Genomic DNA, 16,682 nt, shown 5'->3' with positions numbered 1-16,682 from the left:
CACTTCATTTGGTGACAGTTACACGTGATGTGTACTGTACTAGTGAACGCATAATTACAAAAAACTAACCCTAAACCAAACCCTAACCCTATAGTAAGTCCATGTAGTTAATTAATATTACTCAGTAATTATTTCTGTACTTACACTGTAACAACATCACCATCAAATAATGTGTTACACTTTATTTTAAGGTGTCATTGTTACAGTGTAATTATAGATTTAAGTACAGTGCAATATAATTAACTACATGGACTGTAGGGTTAGGGTAGGATTAGGATTTGGTTGAGGGTTAGTTGCATGTAATTATACATAATTTACTGTTATTACTATGGTAAGTACATGTAACTTCTGTAACGAGGACACTGCAAAAAAGTGTTACCAAATAATGTGTAACTGATTTACTTTGCAATTAATATTTATCAGTATCTCATACACTCCCATTTAAAAGTTTGGGGTCAGTACAATGTGTTTTTAAAGAAATTACAACTTTTATTTATTTAAAGGATGCATTAATTTGATCAAAAGTGAAAACCAAGACTTCTGCTCTTTTGAACTTTTGAACTATTAATCAATGAATCCTGAAAAAATAAATTATCATGATTTTCACAAATATATTCAGCAGCACAACTGTAATAATATGATACATTGATAAATAAAATCTTAATTACTCCAAACTTTGATGAGGTAGTGAATAGCAGTTATTTATGTGTGTGTGTTTGAATGAGTGAGTGAGTGAAAATTAGTGTGTGTGTGTGTGTGTGTGTGTGTGTAAGTGAGTGAGTGAGTGTGTATGTGTGTGAGAGTAAGTGTGTGTGTGTATGTGTGTGAGAGTAAGTGTATGTGTAAATGAGTGTGTGAGTGTGTGTGTGTGAGAGTAAGTGTGTATGTAAATGAATGTGTGTGTGAGAGTGAGTTGAGTGTGTGTGTAAATGAGTGTGTGAGTGAGTGAGTGTAAATGAGTGTGAGTGAGTGAGTGTAAATGAGTGAGTGTGTGAACGTGTGTGTGTGTGAGTGAGTGAGTGTGCGTGTGCGAGTATGTGTGTGAGAGTATGTGTGTGTGTGTGTGTGTGCGTGCGTGTGCGTGTGTGAGTGCGTGCGTGTGTGTGTGTGTGCGTGCGTGTGTGTGAGTGCGAGTATGTGTGTGAGAGTATGTGTGAGTGCGTGCGTGTGTGTGTGTGAGTGCGTGTGTGAGTGTGTGAGTGCGTGCGTGCGTGCGTGCGTGAGTGAGTGAGTGTGTGTGTGTGTGTGTGTGTGTGTGTGTGTGTGCGTGCATGCATGCGTGTGTGAGCTTTAGTTCCAGTATGTCTCTCACCTCGATGTCTCTCTCTGGATTCAGGTCATGGTCCCACAGGATGATCTTGTGGTCTTTTCCTCCTCCTGTGAGCAGAGTGCCGTTCCTCATCTGACACAGAGTGAAGACACTCCCGTCGTGAGCCTTGATCTGACGCGAGATCTGAAACGCTCCTGTGGGATCATGGGACGGGTTAATCACACAGTTTCTGGGAACACAACACCACAAATATCCGTCCTGGCTAATGCACTTTATGTGCCAGACTGTTGGCCATCGGGGATGGGATAGGGCTTTTAGAAAAGCCAGTGAAAGAGAAGCTCAGAGATACGCTTGCCAGTGAGGCCAGGGGTGCATGTGTGTGTGATGATGATGCATTCTGGGAATTCCAGCAGATTATCACATCCTCCTGTAATAATACTGATGGCTCGGCAGCCTGTGCAAAGAGCCAAACCAAGGGAAATATAGAGCCCTGGAGTCCCTCAACACACACATAACTCCACACACACACTCTCACATTTCTGAAACAGAGAGTGTAGCTGAACAGACTGACGTTACACACGGTAACACTTCTACAGTTACATGCTATCTGCAGATGCTGAGCCACGAGGCCAGGTCAGGACACCACATATGATGGATGATTCAAGAGAAGAAGAACTTCATGCAACGCTCCACAACAAGAGACTCGCTTCTGTCTGCTGTTTCTGCATGCTATAACTCCATTATTAAACTCATTTAATAATGATTCATAATGCAACAAGTTTTCATGGTGGAGCAAGAGAATTAGGTCAAGTTAGTTGACAAGTACTCTACCGTTCAAACCTTTATTTTAAGGTGTTAGTGTTACAGTGTAATTATACATTTAATAATATTAATGAACTACATTACAGTACTTACTATAAGGTTAGGGTTTGGGGGTTTGGTTTAGGATTATTTGTATGTAATTACGCATAACTTATAGTTATTTCTACAGTAACTACATGTAACGTGTAACAATGACACTGTAAAATAAAGCTACTGATTTTTTTTTATTGTTTTTGAAAAGTCTTTTCGGCTCACCAAGACTGCATTTTTTTAAAATAAAAAAAACAGTAAAAGATTTCAATTTAAAATAATGTTTTCCATTTAAATATATTTTAAACTGTAATTTATTCCTGTGGTCAAAGCTGTATTTTCAGCATCATTACTGCAGTCTTCAGTGTCACATGATCCTTCAGAAATCATTCTAACATGATGATTTTAATGCTCAAGAAACATTTCTGAATATGATCAATGTTGAAAACAGCTTTTTCTGGAATTTTTTTCAGTATTTTTTTCTGGAAACCGTGATACTTGCTTTTCATGAATCTTTGAAACTTTATTTTGAGATAGAAATCTTCTGTAACATTTAAAGTCTTTACAGTTACTTTTGATCAATTTAATATATCCCCGGAGAATAAAAGTATTAATTTCATTTAAATAAATTCTTAAGTTTCTGACCTCAAACTTCTGAACGGTAGTGTAACAGTCTCAAAGACTGTGACCGTGGGGCCAATCTTCTGATCAGAGAAGATATGTCACTGATATGTAAATATAGACCGCCATGTATATGCAAATGTAGAGGTTTGACATGAGCTACAGGCAGCTTAGTTTCCATAACTGCACTTACACTGTTACAGTACTGTATGTTTTCACTGATTAATGAACTCAAAATATCAAGGAAAACGATTTGATATTGGGCTCTATGACAGTATGTGTCCTACAGGGGGCGCTACGCCACAGGACTGTCATGCACACGTTGAGGAGATAAATAAAGCAGTGATGAATGAGCAGGAGCTGGCACTGGTTCAGTCTGTGGTGCAGCCAATCCAGTTCCACAGCATGCCAGTGAAAACCATTACAACTCCAGGATCAACACTGAGAAAACTATCTGTCAACTCGTGCACACACACTCCAGCACGTGCGCATGCAAACACACGGTTTCAGACACATATCCCCAGCTGTGGATTTCTGAACATCTTTAGAACTTCTCTGCCACAGATTTCTAAAATATTGAAATTACAGTGCTTCTGGGTAAAGAACTGATGGACATTATAGTGTTGACGAAACAAAAGATAACTTTAAAAGATACCTCAAAGTGCCATGGTACTAATAAAATATTTTTCGGGCAGTACTTTTTTTGAAATGATCATCACGGTTGTAGTGAAGATTTCTGTGATTTGGGTCGCTCAGCATTAAAATATTTCAAAACATTATAATCCAAATGTCTCTTACCTGTATTTCTTCATCTCTTCATTTGTATAATATCTTTGTTTTTGGTTAGCTACGCTACTGTTCAAATGTTTGGGTCATAAAACATCTGTTTTTTGTTTTTTTTTAAGTATTAAAAATAATAAAACGTTTATTCAACAAGGACAGTAAATAAATGTATAATGTTACAAAAGACTCCTATTTTAAATAAATGCTGTTCTTTTAAACTTTCCTGTTTCCTATCCTGAAAAAAATTAATCACTATTTTTTGTTACATTGATAATAATCAGAAATGTCTCTTGAGCATCAAATCATCACATTAGAGTGATTTCTGAAGGATCATGTGACACTGAAGACTGGAGTAATGATGCTGAAAATTCAGCTTTGATCACAGGAATAAATTACAATTTACTATATATTACAATAGAACACAATTTAAAACTTATTTTAAATTGTAATAATATTTTATATTATTACAATTTTACTGTATTTTTAATCAAATAAGTGCAGCCAAACAGAAGAGATTCTTTTTTTGAATGGTGTAATTTTCTGTTCTTCAGTTTTATTACTATTTTCTTATGTTATCTAGCTTTTAAATCAATTTCAGCTGAATTACACAAACATATGGCAGCACACATGGGCCTGAGTACGTCAAATGTGAGGTTCAGCAAGGTTTTATTTGTTGCATTTACCACAGTGTAATAGATTCCTCTGTTTAACCGAGTGTATTTCTCTACTGAAGCGAATCATACACTAAGCTTTTCATCTCTTTTTCACAGTGATGACATGAGAAATAAACAAAGATTTCCTTTAGTAGTGTGTCATCAGCCTTTTTCTTGACCTGTGCAGTAACTTGTCTGTTACTGTTAATATGTCTAGTAATAAAACTCACTTTCTAAGGCTCTGTTTACATCTGGTATTAAGATGCGTTCTGGTTGATCGGATCACAAGTAGACGAGGGAGACGCGTTCCTGTTAACACCTGGTGTTTTAATCCGTCTCTTTTGTCCACTTTCATCCACTTCTGTCCTGATTTCTTTGAGGGGAGAGTCTATGGGCGGGTGAATGTTTGGGCTTTCTCAGATCTTTTAATCTAATGGATGAAATAAGCTCACATAGTTTACATATGAACACGACTGGAGACTTTTGCAGCAGTTAAAACACATTCGATCACATGAACGTTTACACTACGAAAGCAATTCGAGTGTGTTTTCAACTACCTGTGGAAGTGGTCGAAAGTGGAAAGTATTTAGCATCGTCCACTTGTGATCCGATTGACCGAAACGCATCTTAATACCAGGTGTAAACGGGGCCTTAAAAGGAATGTGGTTGTGCACTGATCCCCTGTGCGCATCTGGCCTCTTCTTCTATGGTGAGCCGATTGTGATTTCTTTGCTGACGGCATGAACTTCTCTTTGGTTTCAGAGCGAGCAGAAGAGCGCAGGAGATCAGACTATGTTTGGAGGAGAATACCATCACTGCAGCCACAGTACTTTTCGTGAGGAAATGCCGGTGATGATGGAAAAATGATAATGTGACATGTATATATATGTGTGTGTGTGTGTGTGTGTGTGTACCTTTCGGCCCTTTTCCTGGCGCTGGTTCAGCCGTGCTGCGGGTCCATATCAGCATGATTCCTCCCGAGTCTCCGGTCAGGATGTCTCCATTATTAAGGAAAGCCAAACACTGCACAAATTTGGGCTTCTCATATTTCTGTCATAGAGACACAAACAAAAATAATGAATGTATGAACTCTGTACTAGTCTGCACTCTGTGCATCAAGCTGACCTGCAGAACTAGTCTAGAAATGTTTCTTGGAAAATCGCTAAAATAAAATCCATCTTCGCCACCCTTTTGACTCTATTTAACTCAATATTTATGAATTTTCTCTGAAATCGTCTTACAGTCAGATTTCCCCCCCAACCATCATAGGATCTACATTGCCCGTTACAGTTCGGTACAGGATCAGAACCGCGTCTCCTCGCAGCACATCTTCAATTACTGCAGAGACGTAACTCCTGTCACTGTTTGACTCCTTTACACATTTTATAAGCTCTTTATGATTTCTCAGCTGGTCAAAATGCCATCATATGTAGCTACACACACACAACGAGCGTATTTAACCCAGAACACAGTTTAAAATCAGAGACTCAGTTAAAACACTCTTGGACTCACGAGTTGCAAGACAAATCTAATGATGCAGTTTCTGGGAAACTCAATGGACAAATTAAAAGTGCATTAAAAAAACTCATGATTTTAATGATGTGCATAAAATATATCAGTGATATGCGTGTCCTTACACCAAAGATGCCTTGTTTGCGCGCCAGTGAGGAGCCGCTCCAGGTCCAGAAGAAGATATGGGATTTCCCACAAGTCACAATGGTGTTGGCGTCAGTCGGGTGAAACTCCACCGCTAAGACCACTTCATTGGTTGTCTAATAAAACAGTACATTGACAAAACTATTACATGAAGCACAAAGAGATAAGAGGGAGATAAAAGAGGAATGTGCAATGAAACAGGGTACAAGTGGAACAGACACGGCAAAACATGAAAGAAGGAGAAGGAAACTGCAACAAGATGAAAACGGATTGAGAAGAAAGGAGAAGGAAATAAGATAAGGGCAAAGAAAAGAAAGGAACAAAGGAAGGGAGGAAGGGAGTGGTGATATGTGTGAGAAGAATGAATAAAAAGAGTGTGTCCACGTACCTTAATCTCAGCAATTTTTGATTTCTTCTGCCAGTCCCACACAGTGAGCATGTGCTCATTAGAGTCATCGATCACACTGAGATGAGTGCCTGAGTCCTACACACACACACACACACACACACACTGAGCATCAATGACTGTTTACAAACAAATACACTTCCGGTTTCTTCAGTCATCCCGGAAAAGAGCTGTTTATATTTGCATTTTATTCTAATAGAGTTTAATATGACCAAAAAGTGCTGCGTCTGGTGCTGAAACAGCCAGGTTAAAAAGACTTGAGTTTTTCCTCCTGGATCATAGATTTCCATCAAAACCAGAAGATCAGGAAAAACAAAACTCATCACAAATGATAATTCATGAATTCTAGTCATGATCACCTCTAATAGACATGACTGCCAGAGTCGGCCTTTGCATTTCTGAGGCCTGTTTCAAAAGTGCTGATATTCGGGAAAACAGCACTCTTGCTCGTGGGATATTGCTTAACTAACTATATTTTTTATGAATATTAAAAACAAGAATTTACACAGACATTTCTGCCCCATATCTTGAATTTTGGGGACATTTTAATACATTTTGGAGGAATTTTTGCTCCAAGCCCCTGTTAATTTCCGGCCCTGTCTGTGCGGCGTGATGGAGAGGGGCTGTTCATTTAAATGAGCAAATACTAAAACCATGAGATTTGAGGGCTCGGTGTAATAGGAGATAACAAGAAAGCCAGACTAAAAAGGTTTGCTTTTAATTCCGATTTAAAAGTTTCAGTATTTCCTGCACATCTCATGGGGCAGAATGACTAAAAGCAGCATCCATAAATCTTTTAGTTTTACTTAGTATAACTACTAAAAAAAATAAAAATAAATCTGAGGATCTGAAAGTCCTTCAAGGTTCAAAAACTGAAAGCATTTTTGAGAGGTGGTCTTGTGTAAGACCAAACAGTTTGCTTCATCCTTTCAGTTTAACAGCATTAAAGAGGGCAAATGTTATCATTCAACTGAACTCTGAATTTTAAACACATTATGTTCTTCATCCCTGAATGAACAAGGTTTTATGGCGTATTAATTCAACTGCTTAGGTATTGTTAATGGTCTGATCCATCTCAGGGGTGGCCAAAATTACCATTTAAAATCAGTCAGAGCTAGAAATGTATCCTTATAATTCCAGGTAAATCTTCATATGACCTTCTTTGACCCCCCCAACTTCTTGTTTTGATGTCCTTCAGGAGACCAAGGCTTCTTTAGTGGAGTCAGACCCCACCAAACCCCCCCGTGATTCACAGCCTGGGCATAATGAGTCCTTCCCTCTGGTCTTTGTCAGTTTTGGATTAATTGTAGTCTTTGGTAGACCAGAATGGAGGGTATTGTTGAGGGAGTTGTTAGGCAATGCTCATTAAACACGCAGTGAAATGCAAAAAAAATGAGACGGTCAGCGTTAGACTCACGGCTTTAGAGAAAGCGAGGGATCCAACTCCTCTCTCGAAGGTGCCGAGGCCGATGATCTGCAGCGTGGACAGACTGACCGAGTCCCAGACTCTCACGTGTGGCTGGAGCGGCTGAGGATCACCAAAGATTACAGGAAACTTTCAAAAAGCTTGTTCTGATAAACAAGCAACATTGTCAGTAAAGAACAAGTAGTATTACGGGAAAACTAAATGCAACATGAACACTCATGCAAAGTGCTTTTACAGCGTTTAGTGGTTTATGTTCTTTAGGGATCCTCTGGAAACTCACCAGCTAAATGTGTTTGTTTTTGTCCTTTCAAGACATACTGTTTGTCTTGAAAGTTTGTTTGCTAAAGCAGAATAAAAACTAGCCAGTTATTCTAGATCTGTTCTCCTATTTTACATATCTAAAGGCAATATTTGAGAATGAAGTACAATACTTTAACAGATCCTTGGAAGGAATGACATGTAAAAACTGAGAAAATCTACTTCTACTGACAGGACAAAACACAGCAACAACAATAAGCTGTATGAATCATTTGTATGAATGCCTACATACTCGATAGAGACGACTACACAACCGTCAGGATTGTCTAATGTTTTTGAAAGAAGTCTCTTCTGCTCACCAAGGCTGCATTTATTTGATGAAAATTACAGTAAAAATAGTAATACTTTAATATACAGTACCTGTCAAAAGTTTGAAAACATTATCATTTTAATGTTTTTGAAAGAAGCCTCTTCTTCTCACCAAGACTGCATTTATATAATCAAAAATACAGTAAAAACAATAATAATTGTGATATATATTATTGTTTTCTATTTTAATACATTTAAAAATGTAATTTATTCGTGTAATCAAAGCTGTATTTTCAGCATAATTGCTCCAGTCTTCAGTGTCACATGATCCTTCAGAAATCATTCTAATATGATGATTTGATGCTCAAGAAACATTTTGTCAAAGTTAAAAACAGTTGTGCCGCTTCATTATTTTTTCAGGATTTGTTGATAAATAGAAAGCTTTATTTATTTTAAATTGATCTTGCATAACAATGGAATGCATCCTTGTTGAATATTAGTATTACTTTATTTATAATTTTTTTTACTGATAGCAAACTTTTGAACAATAGTGCACATTGAGGCAAACATACAGGAAAGTTATTGTTTCATCATAATAGTTATGTCAAACTCACTCTGCCATCCTTATCCACTCCTGCGATCTGTCCTGTGGCGATACGGATCTTATCTGGGTGAACAGCAAGACTATAAGAGAACGAGAGAGAGAGAGAGAGAGAGAGAGAGAGAGAGAGAGAGAGAGAGAGAGAGAGAGAGAGAGAGAGAGAGAGAGAGAGAGAGAGAGAGAGAGAGAGAGAGAGAGAGAGAGAGACTTTCACTCATCAACACTGTTGAGGTTAACGCAGCTTTGGTTTTTGATCGTCATACAATATACAAGCTCTGCCAACCTAACTGCTGTTTAGAGATCAACCAACATTGATCTGTCCAGATACTGATATCTACAGATAGGCGTGAATTCCACTATTTACATATTTTACAAAATATTCACACAATAAATGAAACATAAAATGTTTTATTATTTATTGATAAGGCTGTCTGTGGACTCTAGAACTGAGATAACAGGGAGGTCAAGCTTATGGAACAATGTCGACAATCTCAAAAACACAACTGTATTGGTCCATCACTATTTGTGCGGTTACAGTGGTTGTTGAAACTTGTACTTCAAAGATGTACTATATATAAGTGTATGTACTTTTAAGATCCCCGATATTTTGTTTTGACTTCCTTTCAGGGGTTCAAGTAATAGCAGACTACCCCAAACCACACATTATTTTCAACCTGGTTAAAATGATAAGGATAACACTTTATTTTAATGTGTCCTTGTTACACATTACATGTAGTTACTGTAGTAATAACAGTAAATTATGCATAATTACATGCAACTAACACTAAACCAAACCCTAATGCTTGCCTAACCCTATAGTAAGTACATGTAGTTGCTTAATATTACTCGGTACTTAAATGTATAATTACACTGTAACAATGACACATTAAAATAAAGTGTAAACAAGTTTTAAACTGAATTGTCCAATTAATGGCATTGAATGGGTGCCATTGACACGTGACAAGTGCGCTGTGAAGCTCGCACTAGACGTGACAGTCCTCTGTGCTTCAGCAGCATCTTTCAAAGAAATATTCAGTGAGAGTTGGCAATTTAATCAAGACCATCAGATAACTGCATGTCCTCAATCACACCATACATGTTTTCATCTGTCTCACCATTTGACACAGTCCGTGTGTCCTAAGTAGTGGCGCTGTGTCCTCTCCTCGTAGTTGAAGAGCACGACCACCGAGGCGATGAAATACACGATCTCCCCGGTGGGCAGCAAGTACACGTTTGCACGGCAGTCACGACCCCTGTATCCATATCTATCCGTCCGAGTCAAGGAGAACACAACTAAACACCAAAAACAAACTATAATACAATAACTTCTGAAGGCACTTTTTGTCATATCAGTTCAATGCTTTACACATCTGTCTGTGAATTTAATTCATTTGGGGGATTTTCTTAGTACAGTGAATCAACTTAAAATATTTAAGTACATTTTTCATTATTTGACAACCGTAGTAAATATTATACTTTTCTTGCCTTATAAGATTTAATCCATTTTAAAACTAAATTTACAAATTATTTTCTTACATATTATGCTTTCAAACTGGAATTTTGTGTCATTATTTTGCCTATGTAAAGCATTTTAAATGGCCATTGTTAATGAAATGTGTTCTATAAATAAACTTAGTTTGATCTGCTTAAAGAGCAAATACAGAAATACTACCATGTGCTGAGTGCAAATGATGCTAGAAAGGATACACCCACTCCAGTTTGAGTCTCTCTGGGGGAAGTTCGGTGCGCACCTCGTCGTAGTTCTCCACGTCCGATGGGATAAACATTGTGATAGGTCGTCCTCGCATGAACATTTTGATGTAGTCTCCCTCTGTGAAGAGATTTGATGAAGATATTCTAAGACAAAATTTTTTTTTTTTTTTTTTTTTTAAGAATTAATGATTATTAACCAAATTAGCAGCTATCATATGAAAAGCATCTCAAACAAAACTCGTGTTTGTTTGTGTGAAGTACATGCATCTGGAGATTAGACTTTGAAATAAGTTGAAATTTGCCAGTGCAGTTTGCTAGTTAATTTTAGTCATTTTAATATAACATACACACAGCATATAGGATACCTTCTAACACTGTTCCTAGTAACTTAACAGGTTAACAGTTTTTACATATTCGTTTCTAAGTGAAGCTCTTTGAGGGAGGTCATGCGTTTAACTCATTAAAAAAAACCAAGCAAATCAAAATTGAAGCCTCGAGCGCCGTGCAGAAGGGCCAGAGCAATGAGAATGCCCAAGTTATACTGTGATTTAATAAAGAAAAGAAAGTTTCAAGCAGAAATATGAAAAAATGGACAGTGAGGAAGAAAAAAATCATGATGTTTTCTCTAGTCTCCTGAATCATTTTGTGCTGTTGTTACATCATCATGTAATTATATAAAGTATTTAACACAGAACAAGACATCTGACCACAGAGAACCTTTAAGAAATAAATCACCAGTATATTATTTACCGTCATAAACTGTCATAAAATGTACTGTCATAAATTACTTGATATCGTTAAGGGGATAGTTTGCCCACAAATAATATTTCAGTGATCATTTACTCACCCTCATGTTGTTCCAAGTCTTACGTGGAACATAACAGAAAGAAAACGTCTTTGTGTTTTTGTTTTGTTTTTTGGTTACCAACATTCTTCAAAATATATCTTTTTTGATATATAATTTTTTAGCATTATGGTAAAAATGTGCGCAGTTGTCCTTCAAATAATGTTACAATGGATCATTATAATGAATGTAATTTTCTTTGTACAAAATGTACTTTTTTATGTCTTTGATTTTGGGGTGAAATATGGGCTAGATGTGTTCTTGAGCGGTTTGGTGAGATTCAGCCGTAAAGCTTTTCTGGCATCATTACTTCAGAAAAACACATTCCTCTGCTAATGAGTTACTGGTGGTGAATCTCCAAGTCACCTATTTAGACCAGCTGAATTGTGAGAAGACATGAACAAGCGAGATGTGTGTTCGTCGTTTATCCTGGGAGGAAATCCACTTACTATCCATTCCTCCAGAAATTTTATTTAAGATTTTGAGGAACAAAAGCGGCAGAGAGACAGAAGAAAAGTGGAAGAAGTGACTGAGCATTGATCTTTCAGATCGATCAACATGTTAAGAGAATTAAAGTGGGATTAGTGGCAGAAACGCTTATAGTCCAGCCTGAAGCGGGTACGGGAGCTTTCGGCGGCTTTCGGCCCTGGAGAGAGGAAGGCCTTACCTTGACTGTTTTTTTCACGGGTTGACATTTTAGCTGGGTATGGAACAGAAATAATAATCTCTCAAAAAACAAACACAGAAAGAATGACAGACAATGAACATGTCAAAGGTTTTTAAGATGGGTGTGATCCATTAGAAAGAACTAGAACAACAAATGAGAAACCACAAGTCAAAGGAATGCAGTTTGTGCACGTCTTTGCCAAGATTAAAATGTCTTGAGAGATGGAGGTGGTGCTCACACCTGTACTGTTCTCGGCCTCGGGATAAGGTCGTTCCGGGGCACACTTCGCCCGCAACCACTGGCATGAACCTCGAGTTAAGAGTATTTTTCAGTGTCACTGCTAATCTTGCCCTGGGGCAATGCCAAATACTAAGAGCTATCAGTGGCATCATGCTAGCTTTCATTTACACTTATGAAACGATTTTTACAAATGTTACTGTGCAAATGACATGTACGTAAGAATTTGATTTGTTTTAATGTGCACAAAAGTTCTGAAACCTTGCACAGGGCACGAGTTTCACCTGCACCACTGTGATACGGGAAATGAGAGGGACACATTAGGAAAAAATTAAGCTGAAACATAACAGATCACGTAAAAGGCAAAATGAGACTTTACCTTGGCTGATGACTGGATCTCTGTGTCTAAAGAGGAAATGGGAATAAAATAAAAATATTGTTAACGCAAGAATAAACGACGTGTTTGTTCAACTCTAGGAATGTGTTAAAGGCATGTGTTACATCCAAAATAAAAATTCATTTATATTGGCATCATTTGCTCACTCCCATCAGGTAAGTAAGGAATAATTGACAACAGTCCATTTATCAATTTTCAGAAAATAATGCACACCCGAGGTGGTAACACGGTCATGACGTGAAGCGGAGGCATTATTTTCTAATTATTCTACCGACCGGAGCCAAATATTACGCTTACATTGTTCAGATGTTGTATTTCAAGACATTTTTGTCCTTAAAACGCTCTTGCTCTTTCTTAAGCATCTCATCCCAAGCCTCCGTTGCTAATTCCAATACGTCATTTTAGAGCTAGTAACGGAGACTTGAGCCAATGATAGCGGACTAATGCAGTTATTAATGCTGAGAGAGAGAGAGTGTGTGAATCACCTGAGTCTGTGTCTCTCAACAGTGTTCAGCAGCAGTATCTCTACTATTAGTGAAACTAAGTTTATCTGCTTCAAGAACAGAACCGTTATTACCTTCCCTAGTGAGAAAAGTCATGTAGCTTTTAAAGGCACACTATGCAGTTTCCGTTTTAGACCCCTAGAGTCGCTGTGTATTTAACATTACTGTCGTAAATACCACTCGCGCAGAGCCGTCTCTGCACTCTTCTTTGCAAGTGTGTGTCCGTACTATAAGTGTTTGAGTGGGAGAGAGAGCGGAAGACAGACAGTATGAACTTTCTGTACATACTAAAACAATTTTGTGGCAAAAAAAACCCATGGAAATTTGGTTCTTTCGCTGTTGTCGTCTGTTAGGACCTTTTGAAATAACTGAAATCATTTGGCGGAGTGATATGGAACTGTAATTATGTTAATAGATTCAACTTGAAATTAATTATTAGTAAATATTGAAATTAACACTAAGTACAGTAAGTTTTTAATTGTTAAACTAAACTGCTTTTAATTGTTAATGCAGTTAACTAATGTTAAATTATAGAACCTTATTGTAAAGTGTTACCAAAATTACATAAAAGCACTATAAATGCATCATAAGTTATATGTTACGGCGGAGGGGAAGATTATCTGTGAAAAGCCGCACAAATTTCGCCCATCACTGTCAGAAGACTTGAAATATAGCACACAAGTGGTATAGTTTAATGTTAGTGTTTGGAACGTGACGGTGTCCATCCCTTTTCAATTTTGCTGGTTGAAAAAGAGCACATCAGAGATTCTGCATAACTTTTGATGGAAAAAAGAACAAAATGAGGGTGCATGAAGAATTTCTCTTCAGAATTTTCAAGCAAGAAGCAAGTGCCACGGTTCAATTAGATTATTTGGATTATTTGCAATAATACATGACTAGGCCCAGATGGAATATGTGGACATTTTGCATGTTATGTGCTGAAATTGGATGAATGAATGGAATGAGTGGAATGAATTCAAACTAAGATAAAATTAATTGAACAGCAAGTACTAAACTAAACTTTGGTAGCTGAAAGCATATTACCCAAAATAAATAAAACATTGGATGCACTGAGTATCGGTGTAACTTCCTGAACGATTGCATTCCAATTCACTGAAAATCTCTGGAGCTTCTTGGATTTTTTTTTTTTTTCTTGGAACAGTTATCAAGAAAAATGACTTAAAAAGCATCATTAAAAGATAAAATACTATCTACAATAAATAAATCAACAGCATGAATCTTATTAAGGGAATGAAAGGAAGCTAACACTTACTTCTCTGCGTTCTTCACCACTTTGGACAGCAGTTTGGATGTGGAGGCTGCTTTCACCAGCTTATTCCTGTTCTCCTCTCCACTGTCCCATGTGCTACTCTGAGAACGCTCCATTCCTCCACCACGCTTTGCACTGCTACCCCTGCCGGAGATGTAAATTACACATGAAAAACGTATTTCATTGGAAAAGGAAGCGATAGCAGAGAAGCTGAAAAGCAAGTCCAGGAGAGAAGTTAAATATTTAGACGAGAGGTATTCTGAGCTTGGAGGTAATGAAGCTAATAAAACATCTAGATAGATCTACACCAAAAACGTGTCACAGGTTTGTTCTGACAATTTTAGAGATGCTACCTCTATCCAGATCCTCCAAACACAAATACCCACTCCTCCAATTTGGTTAATTTCAAACTGGAAGCCAGAAGTCAAGCAACGCCCCTTGAAAGTCAAAGATGCATCCCTCAGGTAAAAGATCATGCATATGCCAAAGCATAATCCACTCGACGGTTAGTACACACTGGGGAGCTGAAAACTTGAAACCCAGTCCTGGGGTAAATTGCATGATATTGTTTGGGGGAAAAGGCGCCACACAGCCAAGCTAAAGGAAGGTAGAGAAGGAAAAACATCAGAGATTTAGAAAGGGAAAGTAGAGGAGCGTTTTCCTCAGGCGAAGCTGTATGCAAGAAGAAAACGTTAGCAAACTTGTTTTCTGGACCATCCCTTCTGAACAGGAGGCTCGTGTGGGGGATTGTGGGATTGACAGGAAAGCAAGTAGAGCGTCAAACATGTCGGGAGATTCTGAACTTTATGCAAACTAAAGGCCAAAAATGAATTCATTAATGATGGATAATCATGGAGCCTGAACCAGCAACCTTCTGAATACCAGCAATTTAGTCAGTACGCCACATCTCCCTCACCTTAAACTCTTAAAAATAAAGCTTACAAAAGGGCATTTCCACAGTGAAGCCGTAGATTAACAATTTTAGGTTCTCCAAAGATCTCTTCAGTGAACAGCTCTTAAAAGAACAATTTTAGTGTGAAGAACATTTTAATAATCTAAAGAACCTTTTGTGGAATGGAGGCTCCACAGATGTTAAAAGGTTCTTCATGGAACCATATATGCCAATAAATAACTTTTACTTTTAAGAGTGTAGTGGAGAATATGTAGCTCAGGGGAGAAGGTTTGTTATAAGTGATCCAGAAACTCACAGAGGTACACACAAACATTAAAGCCCAAAGTATACTGAGTTTTTTGAGCGCACGTCAGAGTGTGTTTGTGCGCATTGGGAATTTCATCATCAGCATTGTATTTTTTCTGTACGCACATGTGCCTTGAACTTTTTATGCACTAGTTAAAAACAACAACACACTCCTCAAGAGCCACGTAGACGAGCGCTTGTGTGAGGGAGTTAAGAAATAGATGCAGCTCTAGTTTACGTGAGAACAAAGATTTTATCGGATGTAACTTCTGGAGAGAAATAGCGCAGACACTGGGCAAAAATTTTAATTTCTGAGTTCGCGCAGGCTATCAAACGGAATATACTTTGAAAGGCTATGTACGCATACGCTGAAAGTTGGTGTTAAAACTCAAGAATACTTTGGGCTTAAGGCAATTAAATCGGTCAGAGCTGTAGCACAGAACCTCTAACCTCACCGAAGTAAGAGTAAGAGAGGAGGGAAAGGAACGGAGAGTATTCTGGGGCAGAGCGGAGACACTTCCATGTGAAAAATTGTCTTGAGCTCTACATATGGGGACACTTGTGAGGCATGTAGGTTTAATGATGTCAATCCCTAATATATGTGTGATAAAAGTTGTTTGAATGCAACACAATACCATCTGCCAATAAAACAACCATGTTTTACCATGTAATACCATGGTACTAGCTAAACAAGACTTGGTCTACAACAACATTTGGTCTACTAGCTCTACTAAGTACTACTAAGGTCTACTAAGTAATACTGCATCAAATTAGTGCTAATAGAAACCATTCTAGTGTAGCATGAATATTTATGCTAGTTTTTTCCTTATAAGCAGAAACCCCATGCAAATCATCTTAGTTAGCAGTCCACCTGCATTTACTGCACTTTTCCTATTTCTAAGCCTAAATACAGAAAATGCATATCTTGCAATACTGATATAGACATCTACGTAACATTTCTAAGAAAAAAAAAAAAAAATCTCAGACACATTTTTAAAACACATTGCGCTAACCTCAA

The 16,682-nt window shown here is 37.7% G+C and overlaps 1 protein-coding gene across 6 annotated transcripts in view; it reads right to left on the bottom strand.

Moving 5' to 3' along the window:
- eml4 (EMAP like 4) overlaps positions 1 to 16,682 on the bottom strand; it is a 91,947-nt gene that overhangs the window by 13,728 nt on the left and 61,537 nt on the right. For 4 of the 6 annotated variants that reach the window (XM_084092262.1, XM_084092259.1, XM_084092258.1 and 1 more), the window contains 11 exons: positions 14,470 to 14,610; positions 12,676 to 12,701; positions 12,060 to 12,092; positions 10,543 to 10,666; positions 9,951 to 10,100; positions 8,849 to 8,918; positions 7,659 to 7,769; positions 6,224 to 6,319; positions 5,817 to 5,951; positions 5,094 to 5,229; positions 1,313 to 1,464 (listed from right to left, as the gene is read on the bottom strand). In XM_084092262.1, the coding sequence (XP_083948388.1) occupies positions 1,313 to 1,464; positions 5,094 to 5,229; positions 5,817 to 5,951; positions 6,224 to 6,319; positions 7,659 to 7,769; positions 8,849 to 8,918; positions 9,951 to 10,100; positions 10,543 to 10,666; positions 12,060 to 12,092; positions 12,676 to 12,701; positions 14,470 to 14,610 (1,174 nt within the window). The remainder of the gene's footprint in view (positions 1 to 1,312; positions 1,465 to 5,093; positions 5,230 to 5,816; positions 5,952 to 6,223; positions 6,320 to 7,658; positions 7,770 to 8,848; positions 8,919 to 9,950; positions 10,101 to 10,542; positions 10,667 to 12,059; positions 12,093 to 12,675; positions 12,702 to 14,469; positions 14,611 to 16,682) is intronic. The other 2 variants (XM_084092263.1, XM_084092260.1) reach the window with 1 other exon arrangement.

This window comes from Abramis brama, assembly GCF_963993115.1.
Source record: "Abramis brama genome assembly, chromosome: 19".
NCBI lineage: Eukaryota > Metazoa > Chordata > Actinopteri > Cypriniformes > Leuciscidae > Abramis > Abramis brama.
Note: the sequence above shows the minus strand (reverse complement) of the source record. Positions and strands in the feature narration are given on the sequence as shown.